Below are 20,292 nucleotides of genomic sequence, written 5' to 3'. Positions count from 1 at the left end.
TGTCTTATGAGGATAGGTTAAGTGAGCTAGGGTTTTTCTCTTTGGAGTGAAGGAGGATGAGGGCGACTTGATAGAGGTGTATAAGAGGCATAGATCAAGAGGATAACCAGTGTCTTTTTACAGGGCCTCAATGACCAATACCAGAGGACATGTTTAAGGTGAATGGAGGAGAGTATAGGGGAGATGTCAGAGAGTGGAGGATGCCATGGACAGCATGGCTGAGTTGGGCCAAAGGGCCTGTTTCCATGCTGTATAACTTCACTCGCCCCATCATTGAAATGTTCCAACGAGCAGCAGACTCACTTTCAAGGACTCTTCATCTCATGTTCTTGATATTTATTATTATTATTTCTTTCTTTTTGTAGTTGCACTCTGGTTGAATACTTAAGTTGGTGATTATGCTCATCGATTCTATTATGGTTATTATCCCATTATGGATTTATTTAGTATGCCCACAAGAAAATGAACCTCAGGTTTGTATATGGTGACATATATGTACTTTGAACTTTTTAACTCTATGATTCTACTTACCCCCCCCCCCCTTACTCCTGGCCCCTTCCCCCTCCCCCTTACTCCAACTTAATTACTAATTACTCGTACGTCTGTGGATCATGGGAAACTTTCCACAGGCAGGGCCAGAGGTCAGGATCGAACCTGATTCTCTGGTGCTGTGAGGCAGTGACTCCATCCACTGCACCACTCTGTTCTCACACACAGAGTCTTCAATACTGATACCAGCTGCTCGTTCCACGATCACTCAGTTAACTAAATACATTTTAACTCCCTGCCTTCTATAACAAAAATCTGATCTTTACTAATCCAAAATCTAATGAATTAGTTCACCTTACATGTCCACACATCTTTCTTTTTCATTCAAGGAAAGATATAAACAAGGTTGAAAGGCTACAGAGGAAATTTACGAGTATGTTGCCAGGTCTGGAGGACTTGAGTTATAAGGAAAGATTGAACAGTTTAGAACTGTATTCTTCAGATCGTAGAAGACTGAGAGATTTGATGGGGGTATGAGGGTACAGATAGGGTAAATGCAAGCAGGCTTTTTCCACTGAGGTTGGGTGGGATGACATCCAGAGGTCATGGGTTAAAGGTGAAAGGTGAAATGCTTAAGGGCAATATGACGGGAAACTTCTTTACTTAGAGGGTTGTGAGAGTGTGGAATGAGCTGCCAGCAATGTTTAAGAGAAGTCTGGATAGGTACATGGATGTAGGTGTATGGAGGGCTATGGTCCTAGTGGGAGTAGGCAGTAGGTAGGGATAGCTTTGGTGTGGACTAGATGGGCTGAAGGGCCTGTTTCTATGCTGTACTTTTCTGTAGAGTCCTAAATATTCCTTTAGAGCAGAGGTTCCCAGCCTTTTTATGCTAATGAGCCTTACCATTAACCAAGGACTCCATAGACCCCCAGGTTGGGAATGCCTGCTTTAGAGTCCAGAGCACAGAAACAGGCCTTTCGGCCCATCTCATCCATGCTAACTGTGTTACCTAGAGAGCTCGTCCCACCTGCCCGCTTATCCTCTCCTGTCCATGTACTGATCTGGGTGGGGTTTAAATGTAGCTAGTATACCTCCTTAACCACCATTTCTAGCCTCTCAATCCAAATACGCTCCACACTTTGTGTGAAGAAGCTGCCCCTGATGTCCTTTTTAAACTCCCCGTCTCTGACCTTAGACCTCTGCCCTCTTGTTTTTTAGCATCTCCTCCCTGGGGAAAAAGACTATCTGCTTTCACCCTGGCTGCACCTCTCATGATCTTATATACCTCTGTCAAGTCACCTCTCAATCCCTTACATTCCAGGGAATAAAACCCTGCGCACCCTCTCCTTGTTCAGGCAACACCACCCATCACGGGTACCTTAGAGAATATCCACACGGAAAGCAGCATCCATCATCGCGGACCCCCAGCATCCATCATCGCGGACCCCCAGCATCCATCATCGCGGACCCCCAGCATCCATCATCGCGGACCCCCAGCATCCAGGTCAGGCTCTCTTCTCACTGCTGCCACCAGGCAGGAGGTGTGGGAGCCTCAGGGCCCACATCACCAGGTTCAGGAACAGTTCTTACCCCCTCAACCATCAGTCTCTTCACTTCATAACCTCACTCACCCCAACACTGAACTGTTCCCAAAATCTATGGACTCACTTTCAAGGACATCTCATGTTCTCAATATTTATTGCTTACTTATTTATATTATTTTGTTTGATTTATTTTGTTTCCTTGTATTTATTGTGAATGCCCACAAGAAGATGAATGTCAGTGTTGTATAAATTTACTTTGAACATCCTGATAAATCTTTTCTGCAGTCGTTCTAGTTTAAAAAACATCTTCCTATAGCAGGGTGACCAAAACTGCAAACCGTACTCCAAAACCAGCCTCTCCAACACCTTGTACAACTGTAACGTAACTTCCCAACCCTGTACGCAGAGCCCAGACGAAGGCCAGTGTTGTAAATGCCCCCTTCACCACCCTGTTGACATGAGATGTTCCTTTCAGCAAACTATTCACTGATACCCCTCGGTCCCTCTGTTCCCTTACACAACTTGAACACAAAAGTTTAAAGCTGTTGTCCAACTTGAGATAATATTTAGGAGGCAGAAATCATACTGTATAACTCTATTTTTGTTAGTTACCTCCCCCAACAACCACACTTTCACAGGCTATTTTTAAAATTCAAATGCCGTCTCCAATGCATGTGACATATTTAAATAATACATTTGAACAGTCATGTTTTAATTAACACCACATGTCACCGTCAACCCTAATGAATTGTTACTGATGCACCACAGAAAGACTGCTATCCGGCTGCATCACAGCTCGGTAATGCTCTTCCCGCGACTGCAGCGTTGCGGGCATGCTCAGCTGGGAAGTTGTGTTGCAGTTACACGTCACAAAAACCAGCCTCCCCTCCACTCGGTCTACACTTCCCACAGCGCTGGCATAGTCAGAAGCCCCACCCACCCGACATTCTCTCTTCTTCCCTTCCCATTGATCAGCAGATACAAAAGCCACCAGGCTCAAAGACAGCTTCTATTGAACGATTCCTTATTACAGTAAGATAGATTCTTGACCTCACAATCTACCTTACACCATGAGACCATAAGCAGAATTAGGCCATTCCGTCATGGCTGATTTATTATCTCTCTCCAACCCATTCTCCTGCCTTCTCTCCATAACCTTTGACACCCGATTAATCAATAACCTATCAACCTCCCCCTAGTATATACTCAATGACTTGGCAAAAAATTCCACAGATTCACCACCCTCTGGCTAAAGAAATTCCTCCTCATCTCTGTTCTAAATGGATGTCCCTCTACTCTGAGGCAGTACCCCCTGGTCCTAGACTCCCTCCTCCATAGGACACATCCACTCTATCTAGCATACGCCCAACACACCACAGTCTCCCTGGGTCCATGTCGAGGGCTGAGTTACCTCGGCTCCTGCGCGCCTCAAACAACAAATTTCACCACATATGCCAGTGATACTAAACCTGATTCAAATTTCTGAGCTGGCCCAGGTTGTGGGGTTCTGCCCCGGCTAATCTGAATAATTTGGCTCCGGTTATCTTTGCGGGCTTTCCCTGTCCCGGGTGGGTCCGAGCCCGGCTTTCCCAGCCCCGGATACGGAACGATCTCCAACCCAGCCCTTCCCACCAACACACGGCGAGGCAACCACTTACTTCCTTCTTAATCTCGGCCATCTCGTCCTCGCTGAGCGAGGCCGGCTCCATCGGGCCGGTCCACCCGTTTGGGACGGGGTCCGAACCCGGCCCCCCGCTCCGCCGCTCGGCCGTCCCGCTCCGGGATCGCCCTGGTGCCCGCGGAGAGCCGCCGTGCTCCGGCCGAGAGGCGAGCGGCCGCTCTCAAAGTCGGCAACGTTCCCCGTCGCTTCCTTCCTGCGCTCTGATTTAGGGCTGTCCCCGGCACTGACGCGGGGTGAACCTCCCTCGATCGCACGCCCACCTCTCGCTGGGAACCCCGGCGCTCAGGCTCGGCAGCCGGGCAGATACAACCACCTTCAACAGTCCCCCTGACGCCTGATTGGCTTCAAAGTTTCTGATAGATCTTTACAACACGGAAGTTGTTCCTTCGGCCTACCCCGAGTTTGTTTAATTTCCAGTACACACGCGTAAAGGAGATCGAAATTATTGTTCCTCTGGATCCGATGCAGCACAAAAACACAATAAGATAAATAACGCAATAATAATTTAAAAAATACATAAATATAAATACACAAGTTAGCTTATATACATAGATTGATTATATGTCCATAAAGTGACGCTAGTAGATAAGGTGACTCTGACAGGAAATGCTGAAGTAGTTGTGGTTCCAAACCGGAATCAGAATCAGGTTTAAAATCCCTGACATATGTTGTGAAATTTGTTGTTTTGCGGCTGCAGTGCAGTGCAATACACAAAAAAACCTATAAACTATAAATTACAATATAAATATATTTTTTTAAAAAGTAATGCAAAAAGAGAGAGCAAAGTCGTGATAGGTTCATTGCCCGCTCAGAAATCTGATGGTGGAAGGGAAGAAGCTGTTCCTGAATCATTGAGTGTGGGTCTTCAGGCTCCTGTACCTCCTCCTGGATGGTAGCAATGAGAAGAGGGCATGTCCTGAGTGATGGGGGTCCTTACTGATGGATACCACCTTCACCTTTTGAAGATTTTGTCCTTCAGAATCAGGAGGAACTCAGCAGGTCAGGCAGTTCCCCTATGGAGGGGAATAGTCAACGTATAGGGCCAAGACCCTTCAACGGGTCTGGAAAAGGAACCTACCAGTGACCCAGCCTCCCCCCACCCCTCTGGCTCTTCCCCCTTCCTTTCCAGTCCCGATGAAGGGTCTCAGCCCAAAATGTCGACTATTTAGTCTCACCTGACTGTCTATACCCCCCCCCCCCCCCCCGAGACCTACAGAGTTCCTCCAGCATTTTGTCTGTGCTACTCTGCAGAATCTCTCTTGTGTTTATGACTTCAGAATTAGGTTTGTTATCACCGGCGTACGGGACACATGGTGAAGTTTGTTGTTCTGTGGCAGCAGTGCAGTGCAAGGCATAAAAATTATTAGGAGTCACAAAGCAAGGCTGCGGGACCAGACGGCATCCCAGAGCGGGAACTCAGGATGTGCGCAGCACAACTGGCAGGTGTGTTTACAGACATTTTTAATCTCTCCCTCTCCCAGTGTCGAGTGCCCTCCTGCTTCAAATTATCCATCACTGTCCCTGCACACAGAAAGACCAAGGTAACATGCCTGAACGACTGGCGTCCTGTCGCACTCACCTCAATAATAAGCAAATGCTTTGAGAGGCTGGTCAAGGATTACATCTGCAGCTTGCTACCCAAACTGGACCCCCTACAATTCGCCTACGGACACAACTGATCAACAGATGACACAAGAGCACAGCTCTGCATACCACCTTTACACATCTGGAGAAGGAGGATGCTTATGTGAGAATGCTGTTCTTGGACTACAGTTCAGCATTCAACACCATAATTCCATCCAGGCTCGACAAGAAGCTCAGAGACCTCAGCCTTCACCCTGCCTTGTGTAGCTGGATCCTGGACTTCCTGTCAGATCTCCGGCAGGTGGTAAGAGTGAGCTCCCTCACCTCTGTCCCTCTGACCCTGAACACAGGTGCCCCTCAGGGCTGTGTCCTAAGCCCCCTCCTTTACTCCCTGTATACCCATGACTGTGTCACCACCCACAGCTCTAATCTGCAAATTAAATTTGCCAACGACACTACATTGATTGGCCTTATCTCAAACAATAAGGAAGAAGTCATCACCCTGACACAGTGGTGTCAAGAAAACAATCTCTCCTTCAATGTCGCAAAAACAAAGGAGCTGGGTGTGGATTACAGGAGGAATGGAGACGGGCTAACCCCTATTGACATCAATGGATCTGGGGTTGAGAGGGTGAACAGCTTTAAATTCCTCGGCATACACATCACTGAGGACCTCGCGTGATCTGTACACACCGGCTGTGTGGTGAAAAAGACACAACAGTGCCTCTTTCACCTCAGACAGTTGAGGAAGTTTGGTATGGGTCCCCAAATCCTAAGAACTTTCTACAGGGGCACAATTGAGAGCATTCTCCTGCAAAGACATTACTTCCTACAAAGCAAAACCCAATAGCATGAATGGCAACGATGCTTCACTGCCAGATGAACTCAACACCACCTATGCCCACTTTGAAAGGGAGAACACAACTGCAGCTGTGAAGATCCCTGCTGCACCTGATGACCCTGTGATCTCTGTCTCAGAGGCCGATGTTAGGCTGTCTTTAAAGAGAGTGAACCCACACAAGGCAGAAGGTCCCAATGGAGTACCTGGTAAGGCTCTGAAAACCTGCGCCAACCAACTAGCAGCAGTATTCAAGGACACTTTCAGCCTCTCACTGCTACAGGCAGAAGTTCCCACTTGCTTCAAAAAAACAACAATTATACCAGTACCAAAGAAGAATAATGTGGGCTGCCTTAACAACTATCACCCTGTACCACTCACATCGACAGTGATGAAATGCATTGAGAGGTTGGTCATGACTAGACTGAACTCCTGCCTCAGCAAGGACCTGGACCCATTGCAATTTGCCTTTTGCCACAGTAGGTCAATGGCAGATGCAATCTCAATGGCTCTCCACACAGCTTTAGACCATCTGGACAACACAAGCACCTATGTCAGGATGCTGTTCATCGACTATAGCTCAGCATTTAATACCATCATTCTCACAATCCTGATTGAGAAGTTGCAGAACCTGGGTCTCTGTACCGCCCTCTGCAATTGGATCCTTGACTTCCTAACTGGAAGGTCACAATCTGTGCAGATTGGTGATAACATCTCCTCCTCACTGACGATCAACACTGGTGCACCTCAGGGGTGTGTGCTTAGCCCACTGCTCTACTCTCTATATACACATGACTGAGTGGCTAGGCATAGCTCAAACACCATCTACAGAATTGCTGATGATACAACCATTGTTGGGAGAATCTCAGGTGGTGACAAGAGGGCGTACAGGAGTGAGATATACCAACTAGTGGAATGGTGCCGCAGCAACAACCTGGCACTCAACGTCAGTAAGATAAAAGAGCTGATTGTGGACTTCAGGAAGGGTAAGATGAAGGAACACACACCAATCCTCATAGAGGGATCAGAAGAGGAGAGAGTGAGCAGTTTAAACTTCCAGGGCGTCAAGATCTCTGAGGATCTAACCTGGTCCCAACGTATCGATGTAGTCATAAAGAAGGCAAGAAAGTGGCTATACTTTATTAGGAGTTTGAAGAGATTTGGCATGTCAACAAATACACTCAAAAACTTCTTCAGTTGTACCATGGAAAACATTGTGACAGGCTGCAACACTGTCTGGTATGGGGTGGGGAGGGGCTACTGCACAGGACCAAAAGAAGCTGTAGAGGGTTGTAAATCTAGTCAGCTCCATCTTGGGCACTAGCCTACAAAGTACCCAGGACATCTTTAGGGAACGGTGTCTCAGAAAGGCAGCGTCCATTATTAAAGACCCCATCATCCAGGGCATGAACTTTTCTCACTGTTACCATCAGGTAGGAAGTACAGAAGCCTGAAGGCACACACTCAGCGATTCAGGAACAGCTTCTTCCCCTCTGCCATCCGATTCCTAAATGGACATTAAATCTTTGGACACTACCTCACTTTTTTTAATATACAGTCTTTCTATTTTTGCACATTAAAAAAAAATCTATTTAATATACATAATTGATTTGCTTGTTTATTTATTATGTTTTATTTTATTTATTATTATTTTTTCTGTCTCTGCTATATTATGTATTACATTGAACTGCTGCTGCTAAGTGAACAAATTTCACGTCACATGTTGGTGATAATAAACCTGGTTCTGATTCTGATCCTGACTGGCTGCATCGCTGCCTGGTATGGGAACGGTACCTCCCCAATCGCAGGACTCTGCAGAGAGTGGTGCGGACAGCCCAGCACATCTGTAGTTGTGAACTTACCACTATTCAGGACATTTACAAAGACAGGTGTGTAAAAAGGGCCCGAAGGATCATTAGAGACCCGAGTCACTCCAATCACAATCTATCCCAGTTGCCACCATCAGTACCGCAGCATCAGGCCATCAGACTGATGAACGCACGCTGATTTGAATGAATTTCTATGTTTCATTGACTGCTCTATTTATTATAAATTACTATGATTGTGCATTGCATGTTTAGATGGAGAGGTAATGAAAAGATTTTTACTCCTCATTTCATGTGAAAGATGTAAGAAATAAATTCAATTCAATTCATAAATAAATAGTGTAAAAGAGGACACATGGACAATAGAGAAGTGGGGGGCTATGCAGAAGGGAAGGGTTAGATTGATTTCGAAGAGGCTAGAGGGTCGGCACAACATGCTGGGCCTAAGGGCCTTTACTGTTCTCTGCTCTAAGTAACTAAAATGTCTCCATGAACCATTCAGAAATCTGATGGCAGAGGAGAAGCTGCTATTCCCGAAATCCTGAATGTGTGCCTTCTACCTCCTCCCTACTGGTTGTAATGAGAAGACAGCATGTCCTGGAGGATCCATAACGATGGATGCCACCTTCTTGAGGTGTTGCCGTTGAAGATGTCCTCGATGGTGGGGAGGCAAGAGCCCATGATGGATGAGGCTGAGTTTACATCCCTCCACAACCTCGTCATCCTTGTGCATTGGAGCGTCCATACCAGTCAGGAAGCTAGTCTCATTTGCTATATTTGAACCATATCCCCTTAAACCAGGCTTTCCCAACCTTTTTATGCCATGGAGTCTTACCTAGGGGTAAGACCTAGGGGTCCTAGGGGTCTGTGGACCCCAGGATAGAAACCCCTGCTCTAAACTCCTATCCACGTACCTGCCCGAGCAAAACTCACAAAGTGCTGGAGGAGCTCAGCATCTATAGAAACAAGATCCTGAAATGTTGACTGCTTACTCTTTTCCACAGCTGCTGCCTGGCTGCTGAAGTCCTCCAGCATTTTGTGTGTGTTGCTTGGATTTCCAGCACCGGCAGGCTTTCTTGTCTATGTACCCATCCAAGTACCTTTTGAATATTGTTTATTACGAGTTTGAGGAGACTTTGTCACCAAAGACTCTCACAAATTTCTGCAGATGTACCGTGGAGAGCATTCTAACTGGTTATATCACTATCTGGTACGGTGAGACCACAGCACAGGACTGGAAAAAACCGCAGAGGGTTGCAAACTCAGCCAGCTCCATCATGGGCACTAATCTCCCCAGCATCAAGGACACCTTCAAAAGGAGGTGCCTCAAAAAGGTAGGATTCATCATTAAGAACCTCGTCATTCAGGACATGCCCTTTTCTCATTGCTACCATCAAGGTGCAGGTACAGGAGTCTGAAGACACATAATCAGCATTCAGGAACAGCTTCTTCCCCACCACTAGCAGATTTCTGAATGGACAGTGAAGCCATAAACACTGCTCACTACCCTTTTGCTCTCTTTTTGTACCTCTTAAGTGTTGGCGCGTGGCCTAGTGGATAAGGCATCGGTCTAGTGATCTGAAGGTCACTGGTTCGAGCCTCAGCTGAGGCAGTGTGTTGTGTTCTTGAGCAAGGCACTTAACAACACATTGCTCTGTGACAACACCGGTGCCAAGCTGTATGGGTCCTGGTGCCCTTCCCTTGGACAATATCGATGGAGTGGAGAGGGGAAGGCCTGCAGCTTGGGCAACTGCCGGTCTCCCATACAACCCTGCCCAGGCCTGCTCCCTGGAAAAACTTTCCAAGGTGCAAATCTATAGTCTCACGAGACTAACGGATGCCTATTACTATTACTTAATTTGAATATATACACCTGTATATAGAGTATTTTATAGATTTTTTTATTATGTACGACTGCTACAAAACAACAAATTTTACGACATATGTCAGTGATATTAAACCAGATCCTGATTCTGTCTTCAACAACAAACAAGAGAAAATCTGTGGATGCTGGAAATCCGAGCAACACACACGTACTGCTGGAGGAACTCAACAGGCCAGGGATTAGGCAGAATAACAGTTAGCATGGACTAGATGGGCTGAAGGTACTATTTCTGTACTGTAGTGCTCTATGACTGTGATGCAAGTCCCTTTTAAACTTTTCCCCCCCTTGACCTAAACCTGCGCCTGCTTGTTTCTGGTTCCCTTGACGTCTGAGGAGAGGAGGCGCCAGAGGCGGTGTTGCCTGGTGGTTGCCCTTGCGGGAATGGGGCATGGATCCCTCCCATTGGTACTGCCCTCCAGTGTTCGCTCAGTGGAAGACCAGCCAGATTGTGTTTGTCTGCGGCTGCACTGGCCCATGATGATCGGGTTGCTGTGGGCTTGTCCTTGCTGACAACGTCCATGCACCATCAATCAACAGGACATGACACTCAGGCACTTGGGCTAGATTATTATTCTTTTATGTGACTGTATGTTTACTGCTGTCGTAATTATACGTGTGAAATGTGCCTCGCACTGTGTGTGACTGTTGGCACTGTCATTTACACTTTGGCCCCGGAGAAAAACTGTTTTGTTTGATTGTATTCATGGGTATCCATGTGTGGTTGAATGATAACTAAACTTGAACTAGAACTTTCCCCTGGAGAAAAAGACGAAGATGTCAATGTGCACTTACCCTATCTGGAACCCTCACAATGTGACAGAACCATCAGGATTTCCAATTGAAGATCTGCATCACATTTTGGAAAAGCAGTAGCCTCTCTGCAAGTTTGAGTGGTCCTGTCTGTCCTTCAGCCCAAATATCTATCCATCTATTTATTTATTTAAAGATACACTGCGGAACTACACCGCCCAGCAACCCGCCTGTTTAACCCTGGTCTAATCACAGGGTAATTTACAACGACCAGCTAACCTATAACTGGTAAGTCTTTGGACTGTGGAAGGAAACCAGAGTACCCGGCGGAAACTCACGCACACATGGGGAGGAATGTACAAGCTTACAGAGGTGTCAGAATTGGACTCCGAACTCTGGAACACCCCAAGCTGTAATAGCGTTGTGCTAACCGCTACACTATCGTGGAGCCCCTATATCCCATACTTGTATTCCCAAACCACTCCTGTCTATATCTCACCCATTGTGTCTGCCTTCTATTCCTTTCTCAAACATGTCGTCCAGTTATAGGTGCTGAGGTCAAGAAGGTTGAGAACTTCAATTTCTTAGGAGTGAACATCACCAAAAGCCTGTCCTGGTCCAACTACATAGACAACACAGTCAAGGAAGCATCTCTACTTCTTCATTTGGCATGTCCCTTCAGACCCTCACCAGTTTACATCAATGTACAATAGGAATTGTCACAGCTTGGCTTGGCAACTACTCTGCACGTGACCATGGGAAACTGCAGAGAGTTGTGGTAGAGCTCAGCACGTCACAGGAACCAGCCTCCCCTCCAGGGACTCTGTCTACACTTCTTGCTGCCTCAGTAAAGCAGCCAGCATAATCAGTGACTCCACCCACACCAGACATTCTCTCTTCTTCCCCAGAAGATACAAAAGCCCAAAACCATGTACCACCAGCCTCAAGGCCAGCTTCTATCCACTGTTATCAGACTATTGAATGGTTCCTAGTATGATAAAGTGGACTGCTGGGCTCATCATTATGATCAGAATTTATGGTCAGCCTGCACTGCACTTTCTCTGTAACTGTAATATTTTATTTGCCATTCTGTTATTGTTTAAGATAGCATGGTCCACATGGTGGGGATCTTTGGCAACCAGAACTGAACACAATACTTGGTGTGGTCAAACTAGGCTTTTGTAGAGTTGCAACATTTTCCCTTGACTAATGAAGACCAACACACCATACACCCTCTTAACCGCCTTGTTGTGCGGGTAGGTTGAAGGGAAGTAATGGTGTAATCACTGGGGTCGAGTATGACGTTCTCCTAAGGGGCTAACAGAGAATGCCTTTGGGGGGGGGGAACTGATGCATGGGCAGCCACCACATGGTCTTTGACAGACCGGGCTCAGGGTCCAGCAGAATGGAATGCAAGATGACCGAGGACCCTCCCCTGCTGTTCTGATGTGTCATCATCTTCCCCCAGCCCCACCACTGAGGCCTGGGTTGGATCGCTCTTCATCTGGAATCTCCCCCTTGACCTTACCACCATGGGTGACCCCACCACCCGTATTGCTCCTGGGATCTTAAGAACTCACAAGCCTCTCCACCACGACAAGGTGACGATCCTCAGAGAAGGATCAAGTAGCTGTTCTTGAATCTAGTGATGTGGGACTCCTGCCTGTTGGTAGCTTCAGGATCATCATCTCATGTTCTAATGATAATCGGCTGCTGCAAATTTATTGTATAATTATTATTTTATTTTATTTTGTATTTGCAGCTTGTTGTCTTTTGCACACTGGTTGTTGTCCGTCCAGTTGGATGCGGTCTTTCATTGATTCTACTGACAGATTTGTACTTTGATAATGAATTTACTTTGAACTTTGAACATTGAAGAATATTTTCTGTTGTTCTATTTCCCTTTCCATAGGCCAGCTCTGAACTTGGGACATTATTAAAAGTGCCACAGAATTAAATGTTGTATGTGCCAATAGTGAAAAAAGAGGGTCATTATTTGAGGAAGTTCAGAACAAGGAACAGAAATCTAGTTACTTGATTTATTCAATGATGATGACAGTGACGGACTGTGGGTAATCAACACTACCCAACACATCACGGGCACCAGCCTACCCACCATCTAAGTACATATACACAGAAAGGTGCTGGAAAAGGGCCAGTAACATTGTGAAGGATCCTGTCCACCCACCCTGCTTATGGACTTCGTCCCTCTCCCATCAGGGAGGAGACTATGTAGCATTCACATCAGGACCACCAGACAGTGAGGCTGATCAACATCTCCACCCCTAACCCCGGCCACAACTACTTTATCATTTCCTGTCAGAGTCACCTTGTGTACAGACACTCCTGTGCCTAGCGTCACTTTGTGGACACACAATCAATCTCTGTATATAAACTATCTTATGTATTTAATTGTGTTCTTTATCTTTTTGTGTTTTTTGATGCTGCATTGGATCAGGAATAACAATTATTTCCTTCTCATTTACACTCATGTACATTAAACAATCATGAATCTTGAACTAGTTCTGGTTGTCTCACTCTGGGAAAGGTGTGATTGTGCTGGAGAGAGTGTGGAGTTGTCTCACCAGGAAGTTGCCTGGATTGGAGGACCTTAGTTACAGGAAGAGATTGGAGAGACTGGGCTTGCTTTCCCTGCAGCGTAGGAGGCTGAGGGGTGACCTGATAAAGGGGCTTAGATGAGGGGTGAATGAGGTTAGCACCTCTGGTCCATTCTGGGACAGCTCAGTCACTTTTGGTTCCCACCGGGCACTCAGCTCTCATCTGTGGCTCCATGTTTGCTTGTGACAGTGGCCACACTCTGGTACACTGCTTCGACAGCTGAGCTAAACCAGGTGAGGGTAGCTGGCATGTCTCATACCCTCATGAGATAGGGACATGCCTGGTTTAAGTTGCAAAGTCATCTCCAGCAGACTGGGCCGATGATATCTACATTGAGATCAAACAGCCAGGAATGTGGTTCCACAACGCTCTGTGGAGTGCCAAGGGCATGACAAGGCATACAAGACCATAAGACAGAGGAGCAGAATTAGGCCATTCAGCCCATCGTCTGCTCCAACATTCCATCATGGCTGATCCTGGACCCATTCAACAAACACTTATACTACTAGGTCCCTTTGTTCCTTTTTGCACTACTTATTTAATTTTTGCTCATTGCGGCCAAAATTCAGCATCAGAAGTTTGCAAAGGAACATCTAAACAGGCCTGTTGCATTTTGGAAACAAGTCCTGTGGACTAATGAAGTTAAAATAGAACTTTTTGGCCGTAATGAGCAAAGGTATGTTTGGAGAAAAAAGGGTGCAGAATTTCATGAGAAGAGCACCCCTCCAACTGTTAAGCATGGGGGTGGATCGATCATGCTTTGGGCTTGTGTTGCAGCCAGTGGCACGGGGAACATTTCACTGGTAGAGGGAAGAATTAATTCAATTAAATATCAGCAAATTCTGGAAGCAGACATTATACCGTCTGTAAAAAAAAAGCTGAAATTGAAGAGAGGATGGCTTCGACAACAGGATAATGATTCTTAACACACCTCAAACTCCACAATGGACCACCTCAAGAGGCACAAGCTGAAGGTTTTGCCATGGCCCTCACAGTCCCCCGACCTAAACATCGAAAATCTGTGGATAGACCTCAAAAGAGCAGTGCATGCAAGATGGCCCAAGAATCTCACAGAACTAGAAGCCTTTTGCAAGGAAGAATGGGCAAAAATCCCCCAAACAACAATTGAAAGACCCTTAGCTGGCTACAGAAAATGTTTACAAGCTGTGATACTTGCCAAGGGGGGTGTTACTAAGTACTGACCATGCAGGGTGCCCAAACTTTTGCTTTGGGCCCATTTCCTTTTTTGTTATTTTGAAACTGTAAAAGATGGAAATAAAAAAGTAATCTTGCTTAAAATATTAAAGAAATGTGTAATCTTAACTTTATGCCTTTTGGAAATCAGGTCATCTTTTACTCGCTTAGCTATTCACAGTAACAGAAATTTTGACCAGGGGTGCCCAAACTTTTCCATGCCACTCTATGTCTTACTGTAATTTGTAATTTCTATTATGTATGGCTCTGTACTGCTGCCACAAAACAACACATTTCACAACGTACTGTATGCCCGTGATATTAAACCCGATTCCGATTCTGAAATTTGTTCTGGGAGAATGGACCATGGAATAACGGGAGGAAGGGGGAAATGGAACCAGGGAAAGAGTGTATGAGTGGCAGGCAGATAGAAAAATAGCAAACAAAACTATAAATTACAACAAGGAGTATTTATTTACTGACATACAGCACGGAATGGGCCCTTTGAGCCACGCCTTCCAGCAATCCCCCGATTTAATCTGAGCCTAATCACAGGATAATTTACAATGACCAGTTATCCTACCAACTGGTGTAACTTTGGACTGTGGGAGGGAACCAGAGCACCTGGAAGAAACCCACACAGGCATAGGGAGAACCTGCAAACCCCTTACAGGCAGAGGCAGGAATTGAACCCGGGTCACGTGTACTGTGCTAGCCACCATGCTACCGTGCTGTCCCAAATAGACAAGTTAAATTGACTAAGTAGTGCAAAAAGAGAGCAAAAAAGTGGTAAGGTGGTGTTCATATGTTCAATGTTCACTCAGAAATCCAGTGGCAGAGGGGAAGAAGCTGTTCCTGAAACATTGAGTGTGTGTCTTCACACTACTGTACGTCCTTCCTGATCCTGGGTAATGCGGGTCCTTACTGACAGATGCCGCCTCATTGCCTTATAAAGATGTTGGAGAGCTGGCTGAGGTTACGACTCTTTACATCTTTTTCCAGTCCTGCGCAGTAGCCTCCCCCCACCCCCACCCTCACCACCATACCAGACGGTGAGGAAACCAGGTAGAATGTTCTCCACGGTATACCTGTAGAAATTCCTCAGTTTTCGGGTGTCATACATAGTATAAGTCATGGTTAGTACAAAGAAAAACACAATTTAATGCAGTTCTGATATTGATTTTTATTTATTCAGCATGAAGCGGGGGTGATCAGTGAAAACTGCGTCAAGAAATCTTTTGGCAAAAAAGGGAACAAGGAGGCATCCTGTAACCAAGCTGAAAGCAATGACATCGTTGGCACAGACACCGTGCAAAGGGCTACACTAACATAATACAAATACGCTGGACTGCAGACAAACTCAATAGCAGAAGGAACTGGGAACACTTCACAACTCAGCTCCATAATTTCACAGTGTGTGCCTCTACTGGAATGAAGTCAAGTGTAGCAAAATCTTGTCATGTGCCTTATTAATGTGGAAGTGGTACAAAGCCAAGGGAGATGCCCACAGTTGTCCGTGGCTAATACAACGGGCATCATTTTAAGGTGGATGTCAGAGGTAGGTTTTTTCCACACAGAGAATGGTGGGTGTGTGGAACACCCTGCCAGGGGTGGTGATAGAGGCAGATGGATTATGGACTCTTAACAGACTCTTAGATAGGCACATGGATGACAGAAAAATGGAGGGCTATGTAGGAGGGATGGGTTAGACTGATGTTAGAGCAGGTTAAAAGGCTGGCATAACATTATGGGCCAAAGGGCCTGTACTGTGCTGTAACTCTATGTTCTATAGAGTCATAGAGGAGTACAGCACAGAAACAGGCCCTTCAACCCAGCTAGACCACGCCGAACTGTTATTCTGCCTAGTCCCATCGACCCACTCATGGACCATAGCCTTCCATACCCCTCCCATCAACGTACCCTTAAATTTTGAAATTAATCCATCACTTCTACTGGCAGCTCATTCCACACTCTCACTACCCTCTGGGTGAAGAAGCTCCCCCTCATGTTCCTCTTCAACTCTTCACCCTTAACCCATAACCTCTAGTTCTAGTCTTACTCAAGCTCAGAGGAAAATGCTTGCTTGCATTAACTCTATCTATACCCTCATAATTTTACATGTTTTCTGTTCTAGAACTTAGTGTATGAAATCAAAACACAAAATAATCAACTGCAGTATTTAAACTAAATCTATATTAATTATTTTGTATATAATTTAATTCACCTTGTTATATATATTGTATAGTATATACTTTAACCATTGTTCATTCAGAGAAAGGTTCTAAGTGGTTTCAAATCACAAGATGGCAGTAAAGAGCCACTTGATTGCAGTATAAAGCGGGAGACGAGAGGAAAGAGCATTCAGAAGAAACAGAGGGCAGTGTGATCCAGATGGGCTCTGTTAATCTATCATCACATTATTGCCAAACTAAAAGTAATGCCCCCTTTTTTCTTGTAAAATCACTTCATTGTGTTTATCAAGCCCCTTTATTGAGGAGAATGGAACAGCAGGTGAGCCCCCCATCAACTTTGGCCAGTTCAGAGTTGCTGACTGGAATCAGCAGATAATCCTTCAGTTTCTCGAACACCTGCAGGAGAGAGAGAATATGATTTAAAGAACTGTTTTTATGTGCGGTGGGGACACAGGAAATAGCAGAAGCTGTACGCTGGAGCAACACCCACCTTGCTGATGGAACTCCCTGTGCCTATCCAAACTTCCCTTAAACACTCCGATTGAAAACACATCTACCTCCCCTCCACTCCCCTCCCATCCCTGTACCTATCCAAACTTCCCTTAAACACTCCAATTGAAAACATATCTACCTCCCCTCCACTCTCCTCCCATCCCTGTACCTATCCAAACTTCCCTTAAACACTCCGATTGAAAACACATCTACCTCCCCTCCCATCCCTGTACCTATCCAAACTTCCCTTAAACATTCCAATTGAAAACACAACTACCTGCCCTCCACTCCCCTCCCATCCCTGTACCTATCCAAACTTCCCTTTAATGTTGAAATCAAACCCACATCCACCATTTCCACTGGCAGCTCATTCCACACTCACCACCCTCTGAGTGAAAAAGTTTCCCCTCATGTTCCCTTTAAATATTTCACCTTTCACTCTTAACCTATGACCTCTAGTTCCAGTCTCACCCAATATTAGTGGAAAAAGCCTGCTTGCATTTACCCTGTCTATACCCCTCATTATTTTGAATATGTCTATTAAATCTCCCCTCAATCGTCTACATTCCAGGTGATAAAGTCCTAATTCATCTTTCCCTCTAACTCAGATCCTCAAGTTCCAGCAACATCCTTGTAAACTTTTTCTGCTTATTAATTCTTAATATTTATTTATATTATTTTTTCTTCTTTTTGTATTTGCACAGTTTGTTGTCTTCTGCACTCTTGAACACCCTAGCTGGGCAATTGTTCATTCATTCTGTTATGGTTATTATTCTATAGATTTATCGAGTTTGCCCAGAAGAAAATGAATCTCAGGGTTGTATACAATGACATATATGTACTTTAATAATAAATTCACTTTGCTCTTTTGAACTTTGATAATTTCTCTGTGGTTACTGATTAACTTTATAAAACAAATCTCAGGTTGAATACGATGACATACATGTACTTTGATAATAAATTCACTTTGAACTTTTGGACTTTGATAATTTCTCTGTGATTACTGATTAACTTTATAAGATGTTGAATTTCTAGGCTTTAACGCCCTTGAAAGGAGCGTATGGTCACCAATCAAATTCCAGTCCCCGCCACCGTCTGTAAGGTGTTTGGAGTTTCCTCCAGATGCTCCTGTTTCCAAAGACTGTCGGGTTAGGGTTAGTGAGTGGGGGGCATGCTGTGTGCACCGGAAGCACAGTGACACTTGCAGACTGCCCCAGCACATTGACTGTTGGTCATTGACGCAAGTGATGCATTTCACTGCATGTTCTGATGGACCTGTGACAAATAAAGCTAATCTTTAAAACTTGTGTATTTAAGGAGGTGGTGAACCATCTTCTTGAACCTCTACATGTGGCCTCTGTGCTTTAAAAACTTCAGTCTTGTTTCCTACTCTGTTGCATTGTCCCTTGATGCTGGTGCAATGGCACTAAATTCCATTGCGTAAGACCACAAGAACCTACAGAAGATAGTGAAAACCACTGAGAGGAGCACTGGGGTCTCCCTCCCCCCCTTTTTGGAACATTTACCGGGAGCATTGTATACAAAGGGCCTAAAGAGATTGTCGGGCATCTACCACCCATCCCACGACCTCTCTGACCCATTACCACCAGGAAGGAGGTACAGGAGCATCGGGACTGGGACTGTCAGATTGGGTAACAGCTTCTTCCCTCAGGCCGTGAGACTGATGAATGCCCTGTCACCACCGAGGTCTCAGCACTAGGACAGCGAGCTGTTTACCTGTGATGTGCAACGCATGCAATTTGAGTTATATTCTATAAACTTACTTGTGGTAATATTTTGTTTCATGATAAATGTTTTGTGAGTGCACCGTGGTCTGGAGGAAATGTTACGTTTGCTCGTACAGTCAGGAAGCTTCGTTAGCCTTTGGCATTTGGTCAGCTGCACTCGGACCGTTAGGAGCAGTTTTGGGCTCCTTATCTAAGAAAAGGTGTGTAGGCATTGGAGAGGGTCTAGAGGTCCATGAGAAGGAAAGGATAAAATATGTACTCGCCGGAGTTTAGAAGAATGAGGGGGAATCTCCTTGAAACCTATCAAATATTGAAAGGCTGAGACAGAGTGGCTGTGGAGAGGATGTTTCCTATACTAAGGGGACGTCCATTTGAATGGAGATGAGGAGGAATTTCTTTAGCCGGAGGGTACTGAATCTGTGGAATTCATTGCCAAGGACAGTTGTGGAGGCCAAGTCATTGGGTAGGTTTAAAGTGGAGGTTGATAGGTTCTTGATTAGTTAGGACATCAAATGTTATGGGGAGAAGGCAGGAGAATGGGGTTGAGAGGTATAATGAATCAGCCGTGATTGCATTGCGGAGCAGATTCGATGGACCGAATGTCCTAATTCTGCTTATAATCTTACCTTTGCACTCTCGGGGTGTTCCTCGGCACTGCGGTGCAGAAGGACGTGGCCGTGCTGCGGGGTGTTGAGATAGACACAGTTTGCAGCTTCGTCGTCAGGAAGAGTGAGCTTGTCGTAGCGATGTTCACTCATCTCTTGCATGTTCTGTGGAGAAAAGCAAGTTCTATCAATCTGCTTCATCTCACAGATGCAAACTGCTCCCTCTCGGGGTCTGATCAAGGCACCATCAGGCTCCTGGACCAGCGTGGATAACTTCATTCACCTTCACTCTGAACTGATTCTACAACCTACGGACTCACTTTCAAGACTCTACAACTTGTTCTCAGACCAAGGCACAGTCACTCAACCATTTAAATGATTCAGGCAGATCATAGATGATCAATCAATACAGCTACCAAAGATGCAATAGGCTCCATTTGCTGATGCAGAAAACTGGGTAATAATGACATGCTATGAACATAGATTGTAAATGGTCCTGTGATGAAGCTAGGGTTAAACCTGGGTTGCAGGTGGTGTGGCTTGTTGGGCTGGAAGGGCCTGTTTCAGATTGCATCTTTAAATAAATACATTTATTTGCCATGGTGGAGTAGCGGTTGGCGCGACACTATAAGCAGCTCTGGCATCGGAATTCTGACATCATCTGCAAGGGTTTCTATATGTTCCCCCCATAGAGTGCGTGGGTTTCCTCCTGGTGTTCTGGTTTCCTCCCACAGTTCAATCAGACTGGTTACTAGGTCATTGTAAGTTGTCCTGTGATGAGGTTAGGGTTAAATCAGGGTTGTCGGGGTTGCTGGGTGACGCAACTGGAAAGGCTGATTCCGCAC

General features: G+C 45.5%; 2 protein-coding genes across 3 annotated transcripts in view; both read right to left on the bottom strand.

The window, feature by feature from the left end:
• Nucleotides 1-4,105, bottom strand: part of bcl10 (BCL10 immune signaling adaptor) — a 53,059-nt gene extending 48,954 nt beyond the window's left edge. For both annotated transcript variants that reach the window (XR_012100991.1, XM_073062511.1), the window contains exon 1: nucleotides 3,692-4,105. Coding sequence is in view for 1 of the 2 variants with exons in the window: in XM_073062511.1 (XP_072918612.1) it covers nucleotides 3,692-3,742 (51 nt within the window). In the remaining variant the exon portion in view is untranslated. The remainder of the gene's footprint in view (nucleotides 1-3,691) is intronic.
• Nucleotides 4,106-15,578: 11,473 nt separating this feature from the next.
• The window catches only part of ddah1 (dimethylarginine dimethylaminohydrolase 1), a 112,285-nt gene continuing 107,571 nt past the window's right edge, over nucleotides 15,579-20,292 (bottom strand). Inside the window, exons 5-6 of the mRNA XM_073062509.1 lie at nucleotides 19,469-19,612; nucleotides 15,579-16,998 (exon numbers count right to left, since the gene is read on the bottom strand). Coding sequence (XP_072918610.1) covers nucleotides 16,888-16,998; nucleotides 19,469-19,612 — 255 coding nt within the window. The 3' untranslated portion in view covers nucleotides 15,579-16,887. The remainder of the gene's footprint in view (nucleotides 16,999-19,468; nucleotides 19,613-20,292) is intronic.

The sequence above is a fragment of the Hemitrygon akajei genome, chromosome 12, assembly GCF_048418815.1.
Source record: "Hemitrygon akajei chromosome 12, sHemAka1.3, whole genome shotgun sequence".
Taxonomy (NCBI): Eukaryota; Metazoa; Chordata; class Chondrichthyes; order Myliobatiformes; family Dasyatidae; genus Hemitrygon; species Hemitrygon akajei.
This window is presented reverse-complemented; position numbering and strand designations above follow the sequence as displayed.